At 41.2% G+C, this 17,938-nt stretch overlaps 1 protein-coding gene across 1 annotated transcript; it reads left to right on the forward strand.

Moving 5' to 3' along the window:
* The first annotated feature begins 263 nt into the window (after nt 1–263).
* Nucleotides 264–16,016, forward strand: LOC115662799 (callose synthase 5). The gene is made up of 43 exons (XM_056303112.1): nt 264–379; nt 961–1,190; nt 1,348–1,448; nt 1,791–1,912; nt 2,085–2,181; nt 2,258–2,368; nt 2,497–2,629; nt 2,727–2,815; nt 3,108–3,199; nt 3,292–3,418; nt 3,542–3,679; nt 3,771–3,847; nt 3,940–4,018; nt 4,099–4,224; nt 4,321–4,435; nt 5,404–5,738; nt 6,834–6,886; nt 6,964–7,024; nt 7,129–7,210; nt 7,291–7,340; nt 7,494–7,580; nt 8,026–8,148; nt 8,244–8,335; nt 8,435–8,522; nt 8,599–8,759; nt 9,249–9,372; nt 9,459–9,553; nt 9,659–9,776; nt 9,877–10,028; nt 10,380–10,489; nt 10,580–10,702; nt 10,781–10,849; nt 11,800–11,986; nt 12,080–12,191; nt 12,287–12,406; nt 12,490–12,605; nt 12,691–12,774; nt 12,871–12,983; nt 13,066–13,295; nt 13,788–14,585; nt 14,981–15,031; nt 15,124–15,309; nt 15,478–16,016. Exons 1-43 carry the CDS (start codon nt 375–377, stop codon nt 15,706–15,708), a joined length of 5,793 nt encoding a protein of 1,930 aa, XP_056159087.1. The 5' UTR covers nt 264–374; the 3' UTR covers nt 15,709–16,016.
* The last annotated feature ends 1,922 nt before the right edge of the window (nt 16,017–17,938 follow it).

Genomic DNA, 17,938 nt, shown 5'->3' on the forward strand with positions numbered 1-17,938 from the left:
CAGGTCCGTCCCTTCTCTCTCTCTCTCTCTCTCTCTTCATCTCCTTGGCAGCTCCGCGCAAACGCAGAGCGCGTTCTGCTTGTCGTCCGCGGCGTCGTCGCCCCTCCGCCTTCCTCTCGCGCGATCGAACTCCGCCGCTCCCGTCATCCTCCGACCACCTCGACGAAGCCGAACCGCATCGCGCCGCGCGGTAAGGGTCTCCCCTTCGGCGGAGAGCTTTTGTCTTTGTCGCGCGAGCTCGACGCTGAGCTGGCGGAGGAGGAGGGAGGAGCGGCCAGGAGTTTCCGGCGAGACGTCGCTTCGTCGAGCGCGGATCGCAACGTCGCTATCGCCATCTTCGACGAGCGGAGGCTGCCGACGGTCGTCGTCTCTGCATGAGGTGAGCCGAAGAAATTGGCAGTCGAAGCTCTAGCGTGCTTTTCTCCCGGAGGAAATGCGATCGGATTCTGGTGGCGCGTTAAGGTTTCGCCGCCGTTGATAGGGCGCCTACGGTCGAAGTTTCCCATCGGAGATTGTTTTTCTTCTTCTTTTTTTTAAGGATATCAGAGTCGTGTTTATCTGGTTTAAAACATGCTTTGCCGTGAATATGATTACCCGTCGTTGCTCTACGGAAAGTTGGTTGATCTGATTTTCTTCTGAATTAATAAATTCTTCTTGGAATTGAGAAGAATTGATAGATAGAACATCGCCTTTCCCTGGAAAATGGAAGGAAGATCACGTACGGACTTCAAGATTAGGAATCATCGTCTAATTATAGTAAATTTTTCCCGAAGGCGCTTCTTTCGTCGCGATGCGAGCAATTGAGGTGTCGACGGAAGAGTTTATCCGACTCCCAGCGGAGCTTTGCGGTGGAATCCTCGTGGGGGTTAAGAGATTTGGCAATCATGCCTGCGAAAGATGCTGCGAGTTTCGCCGTTGTGATGTGTGTTTTTTGATGGTTGAAGTTTTCTTTGTGGGCAGGACGGGGAAAGAAGCGAAAGTAGGTTCCACTCGACCAGTGGAACCAATGGCAAGCCACGAGTCGGGTCCGCAAGGGCTCTCTCGGCGGCCATCTCGGAGCGCTGCCACCACCATATTCTCCACCGAGGTATTCGACAACGAGGTCGTCCCATCCTCGCTCTCCATCATCTCTCCCATCCTTCGAGCAGCCAAGGAGATCGAGCATGAGCGCCCTCGCGTCGCCTACCTCTGTATGCTTGCCTTGAAACCAATTGCCCATCTTTGATTTGATCGACTGATAAATGAATATGAAGTGCACAGCAACATTTTTGTTGTACTGTATCTTCAATTACCGGTTCCATAATTTTTATAGTAAAGTGATGCATTTATTATCCCTATACCTATTAGGCCGGTTCTACGCCTTCGAGAAAGCGCATAGGTTGGATCCGAATTCCACAGGACGTGGCGTAAGGCAGTTCAAGACAGGTCTCCTACAGCGATTAGAGAGGGTAATTTCTTCTCACCTCATCTGATTCTGCCTCCAATAATCCTGTCCGTTGATGCAATCTAAATTCCGCCTTCCATAATTTTTTTTCCTAGATGTTGAACGACTATGCTTCTTTTGCATCACTTCAGAAATTCGTATCTAGTGAGTTCATCAATACAAAGTAGGGGTTTTGGTCGTAATGTTGTCTAAATGTCAGCTGCTCAGACTCTGCCATTACCAAAATGTGACGAATAAATCATGTCTAGTAAAGCGGCAACCTGTTTGACATAAACAATGAAGAGACAGCTATATCAATCTCTGTTTACCAAAGATTGTGGACTGAATTGAAGACTCTGTTACTTAGGACAATGCGTCCAGTCTGGCATCTCGGGTGAAGAAGACCGATGCACATGAATTTGAGAGCTTTTATTATCAATACTATGAAAATTATGTGCAAGCATTGGACCAGGGGGAGCAGGCTGACAGGTATCTATATAAGTTGATCCTTTTGTTCTCTCTTCATCACCATTTGGAACGCCACTTTCACATATCATGGAGGCTTCTATATGATTTAGTGAAAAAACTAATGATGTAATGAGATGATCAGATCCCTATGAGTTGAACTGCTGCTGCTCTCCCATTAAAATTTGTTTGACAGAGCTCAACTTGGCAAGGCCTATCAGACAGCAGGAGTGCTCTTTGAAGTTCTTTGTGCTGTTAATAAGTCTGAGAAAGTAGAAGAAGTTGCCCCAGAGGTAGTTTTACTAAATTGTTTGTTGGGAACTCGATTGACCCGAGTGTTGTATGCTTAATTTCTGCTCCTCTGAGCAGATTATCGCTGCAGCTAGAGATGTCCAGGAGAAGAAGGAAAAATACGCACCTTATAATATCTTACCTCTGGATTCTGCTGGGGGATCCCAAGCTATTATGCAACTTGAAGAGGTACTTTCCTTGCTTTATTTGCTTACATGCTATTCTACATTTCATATACAGAATGCATGTTGGCATTCCCTGTCCTGACCATTCTATTTGCATTACAACCATACTTAGATTGTCTTACTGTATCTCAGGTAAAGGCTGCTGTAGCTGCTCTGGGCAACATACGTGGCCTTAGTTGGCCTGCTGGATTTGAGCAACAGAGGCAGAGAGCCGGAAATTTAGATCTTCTTGATTGGTTAAGGGCAATGTTTGGGTTCCAGGCAAGTCTACAGACAGTAAATGTGATATATTAGTACCTTGAAATCACATCACTGTGTCACGCTATAAGGACTTTGTTTTTTGTCTGCAACTATGCAGAGAGACAACGTCAGGAACCAGAGGGAGCATTTGATCATGTTTCTAGCTAATGTTCATATAAGGCTTCATCCTAAGCCTGAACCTCTGAACAAGGTAGGCACCGATACTCTACATCAGTCATGGTAAAGAGTTTATATTGATTACATGGCATTATAGAGATGGTGGTAGATAGCTTAGTTTAAGAACCAATGGCTATACCATCTAGTTCGCTCTGAAAGTGTGGATTATTGACTCTGAAGGCGCATGACGACATAGTCGCGCAATTGGAACATCTAGCAAACATCATCAGTCGCTGTCATATTTCTGTCTATGAAGCCCCGATGGATATTGCATTGCCTAATTTTCTTCTCTCTCTGACATACTCAAACGCTGGTTTCTTTCATAGCTTGATGAACGAGCCGTAGATGCTGTGATGAACAAGCTCTTTAAGAATTACAAAAATTGGTGCAAGTTTTTGGGAAGAAAACATAGCTTGAGGTGAGAACGAGATATAGTAGTTTCTGCACAAACTTGAACTTGTCATCTAAAATCCGATAGAGCACAGTACTAAGCTTCATATTTTTGTCCAGACTCCCACAGAGCCAACCAGAAGTTCAGCAAAGGAAGTTGCTTTACATGGGTCTGTATTTATTAATATGGGGTGAAGCAGCCAACGTTCGCTTCATGCCGGAGTGCCTTTGCTACATTTTCCATAATGTCAGTACTGTTTCCGATACTAAGACGATTCTTCCTGTTATTCCCAACCTACCCCCTCTCCACTTGTTATCTTGAGCTCCCAATTTAGTAATGAAATGAAGTTCAAAGCTGGTACTTTTTCAGATGGCATATGAACTTCATGGACTGTTGGCTGGGAATGTCAGCATTGTCACTGGAGAAAACATCAAGCCTTCTTACGGAGGGGATGATGAGGCTTTCCTTCGAAAGGTCATAACCCCTCTATATCGTGTCATAGAAAAGGTATGTAAGCACAAGCATGCACTTGTCTTATCAAACTTTAGTTTATCCTTTCTGGATTCAGACAAATGAAGTTTACACTCGTCGATACCAGGAAGCCAAGAAGAGCAAAAATGGAAAAGCTCCATATTCAGCTTGGTGCAACTATGATGATCTAAACGAATACTTCTGGTTTGTGGGACATTCAAAGCAAAATCAAGCAGACCATAAATTGTAATCTTTGTTTTACTGCTTAAATTTTAATTCTCAAAACATGTTTCCAGGTCTGCCGATTGTTTTTCTCTTGGTTGGCCAATGCGGGATGATGGCGATTTCTTCAAGTCAACACGCGACTTGATCCAGGCATGGCTGCTTTATTAATGATTATCTTTGGATAGTAAGATTAAGAATGTTATCTTCACTAACTGTAGAAACCATTCCAGGGAAGAAAGGCTTCACACAGAAAAGGTGGAAGCACTGGGAAATCAAACTTCGTGGAGACCCGCACATTTTGGCACATTTTTCGAAGCTTTGATCGTCTGTGGACATTCTATATTTTGGCTTTACAGGTTTGCAAAAGATTAGATCGAGTGATCTTTACTCACACTGCATGCTGATCTTTAGTACATCTGCTAAATCTGGAATCATAATGCTGCCGATTGCAGGCAATGATCATTATTGCTTGGAGTGGAGTAACACCAATGGAGATCTTCCAGAAAGAAATCCTGTATAAGATCTCTAGTATTTTCATCACGGCAGCATTTCTTCGATTTGTTCAGGGTATGTCAAAATTCCTAAAAGTTGCAGTGCTAAACTATAAGCACTTTCCTTACCAAAAAAAAACTATAAGCACTTTAAATAATGTCATCACTGTTACACAATTCAGGCAGCACAAAACAAGGCACAGACTTATAGAGTGGAATCAGGGCATTGTCTGAATTTCTTGATATTTATATTCCTAAAGCAAGGTCTTTGTTTTCGTGATCTTGATTTTCTTTTCTATTTTTTCGGTTGAAATGGTTTTATCTTTTACTTTGAAGAGATATTGATCAAGAGATGATACAGTGAAAGGAGATCTTTCCATGTCTTGTCTGTTTCTAGAAGAAGACATAACAATATATGGGAAGAATGGAGTGAAAACGTGATTCTGCTCATAACCAAAGTTACTTGGAAAGCAACAGATCTTGACCTATTTCCTGGATATGTTTTGCCATTTGGTTTTTTGGAATGCGCATCTTCTTCTGCTTGTAAAACTAAACGCATTTCAAGAATGCTTCTTTATGCTTGTTATCTAACCTTGTGTTTCTAAATTCATTCTAAGAAACTCATTGGATTTCACATGAACTTTTCATGATCATAAATTAAAGATGTCACTAGATGATTCGGAGTGAAACCGTGATAGCCTATTGAATGTAACCTTCTTGCCCATCCTTATGCTAAACAAACTCATGTAAGTATAACAGTTCTTAAAGGATTTTTTTTTTGGTAAGACAGTTCTTAAAGGATTGTCCACCACTCTAACCAAGAATTGCATTGTATTGGTTAAGAACCACTTCAGCATCCGTTTTGGTTTTTTCTGGAGAACATACAGGCAATTCATCTTATTATATAGTTACATAGCCAAGTAAAGCAGTAGTCTATGGCCCATGAGCATGTCAATGTTGATACCTTTAGTGTCATTTTGTGAGATTGATCTGTCAGCTTTGATGAGTTGAATGTGTTTTCTCATCTTTTATGTCTTTAAATAGGTGTATTGGACCTTGTTTTGAACTTCCCCGGCTATCATAGGTGGAGGTTCAGCAATGTTTCAAGAAACATCCTCAAAATTTTGGTTAGCCTAGCGTGGACTGTCATTCTTCCTCTCTGCTATGTGCAGTCAACCACAGTGGTCCCTGCTGAAATAAGGAATTTGCTCTCATTCCTTCCTCAAGTGAAGGGAATTCCTCCTCTATATATCATGGCTGTAGGCATATATTTGCTTTCAAACATACTTGCAGCTGTATTGTTTATTTTCCCAATGCTTCGGCGTTGGATTGAAAGCTCAGACTGGCATATTGTCAGATTTCTGCTATGGTGGTCACAGGTATCTATGTCATGGCTTTTTTACTTTGCATGTCCTGTTTTTAATGCCAGGGTACTCTTTGTATATGTAAAAGAAAATTTTGGAAACAAAATCACGCACTGTTGTCTTGAGTCCATGATTTGTATCGTATGGTCAAAACAAATCATTGTCTCGTTGACATTAGAACATGCATAGCCTCATCACCGTTGATGCTAAACTCGCTACACTTTCACAGTGACTTCTAGTGAAGCCACCATACCCTTGCTAACGACATGGCTGTGCGGATGGAACCTACACAACTCATTTCATCTCGAAAAATGGCACGGCATCTTCAATTTGTTAATCACTAGCAAATTACAATGTCTGATATAATTTTCAAAAAATTCACAATGATACAAACATTCCAGCAGGACAATAAGAAATTCGAATTGGCAAATATTAAATCTACTATGTATTGGCTTATCCAGATTTTTCCATACTCATAGATAGTAACATTGTTGCTGAGTCAAAAAATCAAAAGTTTAGAGGCATAGACACAGTAATGCATGTACTCACTTGACATCCTATCCAAGTCTGCATAGAATGGGAGCTATTGCAGATATTTCAGGAGATCAAATTTAGGAAAAGTAGTGGGAAGCATGCATTTTTAGAGAATTTGGAAACAAGTTACTGAATCAGGAATATAATTGCATGCAGTGGTATTGAGAAAAGAAGTATTTCTTGCAGTAGGGAAGATCACAATTTGGAAAAAATAGTACACCAACTTCTAGATATGTTGCAAGCATGATGTTCAATTAAATGTTTTAGAAGCATGTCAACTAGCATAATATTGATAGAAGTGATTTTCATCAAAAGGACTTGCAGGTATCTCCAAATGACCTATATGTGATAATAGTTTGTATCATCTGCTTTCCCTTTCTGTATTGTGGTAATTCATTCCCGCTTGGCCTAACTTTGTTAGCTGTTGATGAAGCGGATAAAAGCTGCGTTTAACTTATTGATGCTCATTTGAACACTCATGCTTTCCACTTTCATTCTTCATTTATTAGTCCACTACAAATCTAAAGAACATTAGTTGTACAAGGTTCTTAACCTGCACATGTTTGATATCTGCAGCCAAGAATTTACGTTGGCCGGGGGATGCATGAGAGTCAGTTTGCCCTCATTAAGTGAGTTCCCTGAACATAGATACAGATTATTACGTAATCAAGAGTTTATGTCTTTTTAAACCAACACCTCATTTCAGGTACACCTTCTTTTGGGCACTCCTTTTATGTTCCAAGTTCGCGTTTAGTTACTTTGTACAGGTAGCAAATTTCATTTTCTACTTGTATGTTTGCTTCTAGACTGAATATATTTGCTTGCTTCTTTAGCATTTTGACCTCTCATAATTTTTTTTGGTGCTCCACAGATTAAGCCTTTGGTGAAGCCAACAAAGGATATAATGAATATTACTCGCATCAAATATGAATGGCATGAGTTTTTCCCTAATGGTACTGCCTATGTATAACTGTGCTTTTTAATTTTCTATTGAATTTGTCATTCCTTGTTAATTTTTCTGTTATGGATACAGCTAAAAACAATTATGGAGCAGTTGTAGCACTCTGGGCACCAGTAATCTTGGTGGGTCTAGCAATATCCTACTGGTTCATTCAGACTCTTATAATTTCATGATTTTTTTCCTGCTTTGACTATATTGCACTGATCTAGAATTGTTTTCATGAGTTCTTAAAATTTAAGGGTTTTACCTCATATTTATCTACAATGATGGTGCAGGTTTATTTTATGGACACACAAATATGGTATTCCATTTACTCGACTTTGTATGGTGGCATCATTGGGGCTTTTGATCGCCTAGGAGAGGTGATTTACTCAAATTTGAGCTGTTCATAACCTTTTCAGTACCATATGTCTGGTGCTCATGTTATCTGTAGTCATCTAAAGCGAACTAGACAAACTAATTTTAATTTGTACTGGCAAGATCTAAGTTGGCAAGCTTGAAATTTTCCTCCTCTGAATATACAGGTCATACACCTTCTGACCATTCTTGGTATGTAGAGTGGTATTTCTATCTAAGTAAAACCTGACAGTAAAGGTTCATTTTACCGCAGAAACTGTGCTGAACACCGTACTTCATATTACTGCAGAAAGATTTTTTTTTTTTTTATTTTCCTCTATACCCATTCTTTTCCATATTGGCAAGCTTTCAAGGTATATAAGATCAAGAACATGTCACTACCATGTTTAGCAAGTCCAAAATCACATCTTCTGTGGCTGCTTGACTTCACTTTATATTTTCTTATCATAGATACGAACGTTGGGCATGCTAAGATCTCGTTTCCAGTCTCTACCTGGTGCTTTCAACACATATTTGGTACCCTCGAACAAGTCGCAGAAAAGAGGGTTCTCTTTCTCAAAACGTTTTGCAGAGGTTTGATTATTGTACTTACACCATTGAATTAAAGTCATACCACTGAATCAACGAGAGTATAACCGCATCTATATCATACTTTTGTCAATTTTTAGGTTCCAGCTAGCCGGAGAAGTGAAGCTGCAAAATTTGCTCAGTTATGGAATGAAGTAATATGTAGTTTCCGTGAAGAAGATCTTATAAGTGACAGGAAAGAAACCTTACCAGAAACTATTTCACATAGTCAATGCTATCTTAATTTTGTTTGCAGCTCGATTTTATTAACTAACATTGCAATTGTCTAATTCAGGGAGATGGATCTGCTGCTAGTTCCTTATACATCTGATCCTAGCCTGAAGATAATTCAGTGGCCACCATTTTTGCTTGCTAGCAAGGTTGAACACAGTCCTCTTTATATTTCACTTTTCTACATCAACAATGTACTTCATTGACTTTTGGTCTACTCTGCAGATACCAATAGCATTGGATATGGCTGCTCAATTTCGATCTAAGGACTCTGATCTTTGGAAGCGTATCTGCGCAGATGAATACTTGAAATGTGCAGTGATTGAATGCTACGAATCTTTTAAACTTGTTCTCAATGTTTTAGTGAATGGGGAGACTGAAAAGAGGTATGTTTTATAGTATACGTATCATCTCTGGAATGCATTTTCTGCCTATTAGAACTGACATTTCAAACGCAGAGGATCTTTTGCATTCATATAGATAACCATCCCACCATTCATCAACTACACATCCAGATTCTAGACAGAAAAGATTGTCTAATGACTTCTAGTTATAGTAGCAACTTTTTCTAGGCAAATTGTACTTTTTATTTAATCTGTCATTTCAAAGGGATCCAAGCAATCATAAATCAGCTTCCATATCCACGGCTGCTTTGTGCCATTCCGTGAATTAAGGTTGACCTATTTGTCATTAATGAGCTTTGGTAATATTGTAATCTTTGGACCTGGAACATGAATAACAAAATTTCACTTTATAAGTTGGTGGTTATTGAATCCTAGCTCTTTACCACCCATCTCCCTTAGCCAGGAAATAAAATATTGGGCACAAGGTTTGACCTAATGGCATGGCTCATCACATGAGTTATCTTTTCACAGGATGGTGGGTGTAATCATTAAAGAAGTTGAGAGTAACATTTCAAAGAATACACTACTTCAGAATTTCAGAATGGGTACTTTACCAACACTTTGTGAGAAATTTGTGGAGCTTGTCGGAATCTTGGTGAGTACTTTTCATCTGAAGCATGTTGTGTGAGAAATACTTAGCAGTAATATGAGAAGCAAACTTCACTTCTGTTTTTATGGCAGAAAGATGCTGATCCAGAAAAACAAGGTAGAGTGGTGTTGCTTCTGCAAGACATGTTAGAAGTAGTTCAACGTGATATGATGGTGAATGAGATCCGGTTAGTTGAATTAGGCATATTACTTTGGGAAAAAGGGTATTTGGTTTATCAGTGATTACTTGAGGAGGCTAATCGAGTTTACCTTGTCTGTTGAATTCCTCACAGGGAAGTAGGGGAGCTCGGGCATAGCAGCAAAGATACTGGCAGACAACTTTTTGCTGGTACTGATCCAAAACCTGCCATACTGTTCCCTCCTGTGGTAACAGCACAATGGGAAGAACAGGTACATATAGTCGTTTACTGCACGAAAATGTTATTTGCTAGCTGTTGACTTCAGAATTGGCTTGGTAACAAGTATTACCTGTCGCTTTTAATATAATTAGATAAGGCGACTCTATCTCCTGTTAACGGTGAAGGAGACTGCCAGTGACGTACCCACAAACCTTGAAGCTCGTCGAAGGATAACTTTCTTTGCCAATTCGCTCTTCATGGATATGCCACGTCCTCCTCGTGTCCATAAAATGCTCTCATTCAGGTTAAGAAAGAATATTAATAAGGCTGATTTCTGCTGTCAATATCCCTATTTTGCAGTATGATTCAATTAAATACTCTATCTTCAAGGTTAATGTGTCCTGGATCATTAGATCACACTTGCTTGCATTCCTTCTCTATAGATGACAGGCTACAAGAAGGAACTCATGCATTTAAAACTCTTTCCTTCTCCTACATTTCCACTCTTGCAGTGGTTAGAGGTGTTAGCGTTCCAAAATTGAGATTCCCTTTTAAGGATTCATTTGCACGATGCTACTGCTTTTTAGATTAGTTCCTCCGTGATCCATCCAGCTCTCATGCTGTTAAATTCTTCGATTTTCTCATGTTTTGGCAGCGTCATGACTCCATACTATAGTGAGGAAACTGTCTATTCCAGAGCTGACCTTGAGTCAGAGAATGAAGATGGTGTGTCCATCATATTTTATTTACGGAAGATCTTTCCAGGTTTGTGAAAAACGAATTGATATAACTATAACTTTATTAGAATTGCATGATAGAATTCTATTAATTTGATCACTGTCTCTATCTGACCAGATGAGTGGGATAACTTCAAGGAGCGACTCAACTGTCAAGACAGCGAGCTCTTTGAAAGTGAAGAGAATATTCTGCAGCTTCGCCACTGGGTCTCTTTAAGAGGACAAACGCTCTTGAGAACTGGTAATTGATTGGATTAACACCCACTTTGAACTCACTAAGAAGTGTTTTCTCATGTTCTGGTAACCATGGATTTTGCAGTTAGGGGGATGATGTACTATTGGAGAGCATTGAAGCTTCAGGCTTTTCTTGACATGGCTGATCAGGAAGGTAAAATGGTGATATGATTCCCCTTCATATGCAATTAACAACCAAGTAATTTTTAATCTGCAAGAACTCCTATCAACCCTAAAGTTCAGCAACTTGAGCAACGAAATGATGGATTAAATGCAAAAGAAATAATAAATAGCTCCAATTATATAGATCTCGAACTTGTCTTTTTTTAATCTCTGTGTGACCATGCATCAGCATGAAGTGAGATAAAATTGTTGATAAGATGCATGCGTCCAAGTCCTTCAGTTGAGCAACAATGCAATAATATGTGCATAGAGATTATGGAAGTGGATATATGTATATGAAAAATTATGCAGCTTTCTCTCCTTACAATATCCTGAAAGCTCATGTATATGTCCATTTGTATAAAGAGTATCTGGAATATGAAATACCTCTCTGGTTGTCCATATCACTGCTCACTGGACCTTCCTACGGTTATTGCATTGAAATCATTAACAAGTCATGTTCTCACGTGATTGCTGCTGAAAACTGAAGCAATGCAAGATTCTGGCTTTTTAGGAGAGAAACATTCACATCATGAGAAAGCCAGTAAACGGCTCTAAATTTGGCCTAAAGATGTGGGGATGACACAAATAAGAGAAAAGTACAGAGAGCAACCTGAATTTGACTGAACACGAGCACAATTACCTTGAAACTTGCTCTACTTGACACATTTTGACCTCCTTTTTACCCAAAAAAAAATCTTCTGGTGATCAAACTATGGGCTTATTTTAACAATAAACAAAATTAGACATATTACTGATAATCACCCATGACATGATCCATTGATATATGAATGCCTTTGTATAGGTTCTTAAAGTTTAATGATTTTCATTTAATGTAACCATGATAGAATGCACTTGAATGCATGCACATAATAAAGATGCTAGACGATAGTCCCCTCCAAAGCTTACATTTTGTCCTCTTACTTATTTTGTTGGGAACAGAGATACTGCAGGGCTACAAAGCCATAACAATTCCATCAGAAGAAGACAAGAAAGCTAGATCGCTGTCCTCTCAATCAGAGGCAATGGCTGACATGAAGTTCACATATGTCGCTACCTGTCAGAACTATGGAAATCAGAAGCGAAGTGGAGATCGTCGGGCTACGGACATACTTAATTTGATGGTCAAGTATGTTCTCTACCTCATCAAGTCTTGGTGTTCATTGAACCTTCTACTGGGATCACTTATGAGAACCCTAACTATTGATATCTTCTTCTTCAGTAATCCTGCACTGCGCGTAGCTTATATTGACGAAGTTGAAGAACGCGAGGGTCAAAAGGTACAGAAGGTGTATTATTCTGTATTGGTCAAAGCAGTGGACAATCTAGACCAGGTGAATTCCTCAATAAATCGCTTTCCTTTGGCATAGGAAAATCTTCTCCCGGCAATTCCAATAAAGTTTCATTGTTTATGTTGTGCTCTTTAAAGGAAATATATCGCATAAAACTACCGGGTTCAGCTAAAATAGGAGAAGGGAAGCCTGAGAATCAGAACCATGCCATAATTTTTACTCGAGGGGAAGCTCTTCAAACTATTGATATGAACCAGGTAACCGAGTAGATGTCTTGTCACTCTATCACTTTATATCTTTGAATCTAATTAAGACACTCTATGATGCCAATTCTCCGCAGGATAATTATCTGGAAGAAGCTTTTAAGATGCGTAATCTGTTGGAAGAATTTAACGAGGATCACGGAGTACGTCCACCTACAATATTAGGTGTCCGCGAGCATATCTTTACTGGAAGGTTGGATGAGAATTTCATAATTGAAATTGTTTTCTCCAAAGTATCTTATTTGTTACGTCTGAGAATTATTAACTGTGAATTGCAGTGTTTCTTCTTTGGCATGGTTTATGTCAAACCAAGAAACCAGCTTTGTCACCATCGGCCAAAGAGTTCTCGCAAGGCCTTTGAAGTAAGCTTAGTACAATAGTTATCTATTTCTTAAACTGAAATGATCAGATAATGCGTTGGCCCAACCTGTTCATATTGCTTAAATTGACTTTTTCAGGGTTCGGTTCCACTATGGACATCCAGATGTATTTGACAGAATCTTTCACATTACCCGGGGTGGTATAAGCAAAGCTTCTCGTGGCATCAATCTCAGCGAGGATATTTTTGCTGGTAACAAATAACAAAAACTCTCCTTTGAATGCAACAAAATCGAAGTTTAGTTTGCTTCTTAAAAAGTATGATGTCTGTGTAGGATTCAATTCAACACTTAGACGAGGGAATGTCACTCATCATGAATATATACAAGTTGGCAAGGGTCGAGATGTTGGACTCAATCAAATATCACTCTTTGAAGCAAAGGTAGCTTGTGGTAATGGGGAGCAGACTCTTAGCAGAGATATCTACCGGTTGGGACACCGGTTTGACTTCTTCCGCATGTTGTCGTCCTACTTTACAACTGTGGGCTTTTATGTCAGTGCAATGGTAAGTCCTGCTGATGCGGAGTTCAATCTGAGAAAAGCCTATATCTACAGTACAAGCTGATTGAAAGTCGTAACTTTTGGAAAATGTGCTGCTTCATTTTTATTCCCTAGCCTTCTTGACTGATCTCGTAACTCTTAGGATGGAAATTTGCAAGGTAGTTTTTGTTAGCTTCAAGACTCGCATTGTTCCCAAAGGCATCAACTATATGTTCTGCCAACTCTACCCATGGTCCTCTTGTGCATTGTGGTGACATACCTCTACCTTTAGCATTTGTCCTTAGATTTTCAAGACCTCATTAGTTGGTTCAATGCATAATCTTACCCCTATAATCAAGAAACAAGTCTTGAGCTTGGGAAATTGTGATTACCAGTTTAATGTTGGCAATATCTCTAACATATCACTAGTCCTACAGATCCTCTTTGTTTCCATCATGTAGATGGTCGTCCTTCTTGTCTATTTCTCATACAGATCCTCTTTGTTTCCGTTATGCAGATGGTTGTCCTTGTTGTCTATCTTTTCTTATATGGCAAGCTCTACCTGTCGCTGAGTGGATTAGAGCAGTCGATATTTAAAATTGCCCGTGCTAGGGGAAATGACCCTCTGAAGAATGCCATGGCTTCACAGTCTGTTGTTCAACTTGGCTTGTTAATGGCCTTACCCATGGCAATGGAAATTGGACTGGAAAGAGGTTTCAGAAGTGCGTTAGGCGACATCATAATTATGCAGCTACAGCTGGCAGCAGTCTTCTTTACTTTCTCACTCGGTACCAAGGCCCATTACTTTGGACGCACTATTTTGCACGGAGGGGCCAAGTACAGGGCAACAGGCCGTGGGTTTGTGGTTCGGCATGAGAAGTTTGCAGAGAACTACAGGATGTACTCGAGGAGTCATTTTGTGAAAGGACTGGAGATCATGGTCTTACTAATAGCGTATCAGATATATGGTTCAACATTCGCTGATTCGATCGCTTATTTGCTCCTCACGGTCTCCATGTGGTTCTTGGTGGTTTCCTGGTTGTTTGCTCCTTTCCTTTTCAATCCTTCAGGGTTTGAATGGCAGAAGATAGTGGATGATTGGGATGACTGGACAAAATGGATCAGCAATTGCGGTGGCATGGGTGTGCCTGCAAATAAGAGCTGGGAGTCCTGGTGGGATGAAGAGCAGGAACATCTACAGAGTACCGGGTTCTTGGGAAGATTTTGGGAGATTGTTCTCTCTCTTCGTTTCTTCCTATACCAATATGGGATCGTCTATCACCTACACGTCGCCCAAGCTAACAAGAGCATCATGGTAGGGAAGCCTTTCTGGCTTCACAACTTTTTTCCATGCTTCTACATCGGAATACTTTATGTTTCGGTTCATGATCTGTATAAGCTCATTATGTTTCTCCACTCGCAAGTTTTACAGAGTAGAAAAAGCTTAACAAGGCAAAGGCCTCCATTGTTCATCTGTGAAAACTAACAACTCATACAGTTTCATGGATCATATGCATTCTACTTGCCATCTGAGATTCAAATCTTTTTCCTTCCTCCTATGACATTGCACGTTACAAGGAATAGAAAAGCCTTTGTTGGCATACGGCACCAGTTGTTTTATGTGCAAAGAGTCGTATGTTTCTTGCATGGGCATTTTTGATGATTTAGCTGATTAACATCATGAATGTCTCCGAATCAATTTCGTGGCAGGTCTATGGATTATCATGGCTTGTAATCGTTGCTGTTATGATCATCTTAAAGGTGAGGAAGCCTAAACCATATTCAGTGGAGACCTTCGGTTTTCAGGTCTGAGTCTCTTCTAAATATAAATCTTTTTGACGGGAGTCTTGCAGATTGTGTCTATGGGTAGAAAGAAGTTCAGTGCTGATTTCCAGTTGATGTTTAGACTCCTCAAGCTGTTCCTGTTTATCGGGTTCATAGTCACTCTGGGCATGCTCTTCGCATTCCTTAGTCTCACAGTCGGAGACATCTTCGCCAGCTTACTGGCCTTCATGCCGACGGGATGGGCCCTGCTGCAGGTTAGTTCCTCGCACAGTATGCATTCACGGAACTTACTTTCGGTCTTGTAATCGATGAATTTTTTCCATCTGACTAGTACTTCCTTCTGACTCGTTAACCCTTCTCTCTGTGATTCGGCGAGCATGGTTTTGGCTCGTAACTCACTGCACTTTTTATTTATGAGGCAGATATCACAAGCGTGCAGACCAGTGGTAAAGGGTCTCGGAATGTGGGGGTCCGTGAAAGCACTCGCGAGAGGGTTCGAGTACATAATGGGACTGGTCATCTTCACGCCGGTGGCCATGCTGGCATGGTTCCCATTTGTCTCGGAATTCCAGACCAGGCTGTTGTTCAACCAGGCCTTCAGCCGAGGGCTTCAGATCCAACGTATCCTGGCCGGCGGAAAGAAGAATAAGTAAGCTAACCGCCGCAGCATCTTCATAGTAGGCTAAAGAAGAAAAACCCGGCATCTGGTAGAGGAACTTGATCTGAAGTGGCCTCTGCTTGCCGATGTCGGATGATCTGGCTATATCACCTGCTTCAACTGATTAGGAAATACACCGGAAGTGTATGTCTATACACCCCCCACTGTATACTAATCACTTGTATCATATGAAGATGTAGAAAAGACAATAGTGTTGACTTTGGTTATCATTCTTTCATTTGTATATCCTCCTAGAGGAACGTATCCCCGCACATACATTGAAAGTGAAGGCTCTAACTTCCATCGCTTCGTTTTCATAGTTTTCCTACCGCGTCATCTAAGCAATTGCTGTTTCCGTGCGCATGTCGAGGATGCCGGCGATCTCAAACAGAGGCGCTCGGCTGCTCCTTTCTTTATCGGACTGGGCGAATTGGTTAGATTGTCGGGCCCCATAAGAGTGTCGTGATCGTTTGCAGAAGTTGGTTTTCCCCATAAGACCCAAAAAGCCTGAGAGAGTTTGTGGAGGATCATCACGTACTCCTCGGGACTTCGAGGACAGTCTAACAGAAAATCTTTTTGCACAACTTTCGCTTGCGTCTTTCGATTTGTACAAGTCGAGGGCCATAGTTCGTTTTCAAGGAAGAATATTCAATTCTAAAAACACGGTTTAGTTCCAATTGGGTCAAATCTTCGATCTTGTGATGTTTATATTTTTCGGACCATCTGATTTGTTTGCAGTTCTGCTAATTTTGATTCTAAAAAGAGTTTAAGTAAGTTCGAGCTGAGAGACATAGTTCAAGGAAGAAGTTTCAAATTTATGACGACATGTAGAGCTTTCGGATCATCGGATCTATGAGGGGAAATTTACCAAAAAAGTCCTAAATCTTTTGCAATTGTGCCAATTCAGTCCTAAACCTTTTTTTTGGGCCAATTCACTCCTAAACCTTTTGCAATTGTGCCAATTCAGTCCATCCGGCCACTTTTGGCCGGCCGGTACCGACATGGCCGCCGGCCGGCTGACGTGGCGCCGGCCGGCGTCCACGTGGCAATATTTTAATATTTTTTTATTATTTTCGATTTTTTTTCCTTTCCTTCTCCCCTGGCCGGACAGGCCAGGGGGGAGGCTCGCCGGCGAGGGCCCAGCTCCGGCGAGGCGAGCGGGCCCTCGCCGCCCCGGGCGAGCTCCACCTCGCCGGAGCTAGGCGAGGCTCGCCCGGCGGCGCGCGGCGAAGCTCGCCCGGCCATGGCGAGCGGGCCCTCGCCGCCGCCCAGGCGAGCCTCGCCCGGCTCCGGCGAGGCGAGCTTGCCCGGCGGTGGCGAGGGCCCAGCTCGCCTCGCCGGAGCTGGGCCCTCGCCGGCGAGCCTCCCCCCTGGCCGGACAGGCCAGGAGGGAGAAGGAAAAGAAAAAAAAAAGAAAAAAGGAAAAAAAAAATATTAAAATATTGCCACGTGGACGCCGGCCGGCGCCACGTCATCTGGCCGGCGGCCACGTCAACGCCGGCCAGCCAAAAGTGGCCGGATGGACTAAATTGGCATAATTGCAAAAGGTTTAGGACTGAATTGGCCAAAAAAAAAGGTTTATGACTGAATTGGCACAATTGCAAAAGATTTAGGACTTTTTTGGTAATTTTCCCGATCTATGGGTTTATGGGCAATTGTGTTCATTTTGAATTAAAAATTACTTCACGAAGCTTGGAGAATAGGTTGAGCGCTATAGGTTTGGCTCCAATTGGTTCTAAACACGAACCTTCCGTTCCGTAAAAAGGAACTTCCAATTCCAAAAAGGTTTGGCTCCAATTGGTCAAATAGATGATATTGCGAGATCTCGAGCTTCCAATTTGTTCACGGTCCTGTTCATTTTGATGCAAATAAAAACCAGGAGAGAACATACATTGGGCAGAAATCTTGCCAGGACAGAGATAAGATTAAAAGAACTTAACCAGTAGATTTGAGCATGCCGAACGTCGATGGCAAGATACGCAACAAAATCGGACTTCATTTTAGGAACTAACACCAATGTGACTCAGTCAGATTTAACAAGGGACGAGTAAATATCGTAAGCCATTTCCAGAATGTGAACTTATCATTGGATCGTAGTGAATGGAGCACAACAATGAAGGGAGATTTCTGCAATTTAAGTTCGCGATGTGCGGAAGGTTTTAGTTGTCGGGACTATCGTCCCTCCCTTAGAGTTAGGGATATAACATTACTTGATATTCCTTTTG

Source organism: Syzygium oleosum, unplaced genomic scaffold (genome assembly GCF_021117445.2).
Source record: "Syzygium oleosum isolate NSW1041296 unplaced genomic scaffold, Sole_v2.1 Sole_v2.26, whole genome shotgun sequence".
Classification (NCBI taxonomy): Eukaryota; Viridiplantae; Streptophyta; class Magnoliopsida; order Myrtales; family Myrtaceae; genus Syzygium; species Syzygium oleosum.

Bases quoted from the DNA above. Each gene is read 5' to 3' on its own strand.
- LOC115662799 (XM_056303112.1), top strand. The intron at 10,703-10,780 runs GTAATTGATTGG...TGGATTTTGCAG, and splicing joins ACAAACGCTCTTGAGAACTG to TTAGGGGGATGATGTACTAT. The intron at 12,775-12,870 runs GTAAGCTTAGTA...TGACTTTTTCAG, and splicing joins GTTCTCGCAAGGCCTTTGAA to GGTTCGGTTCCACTATGGAC.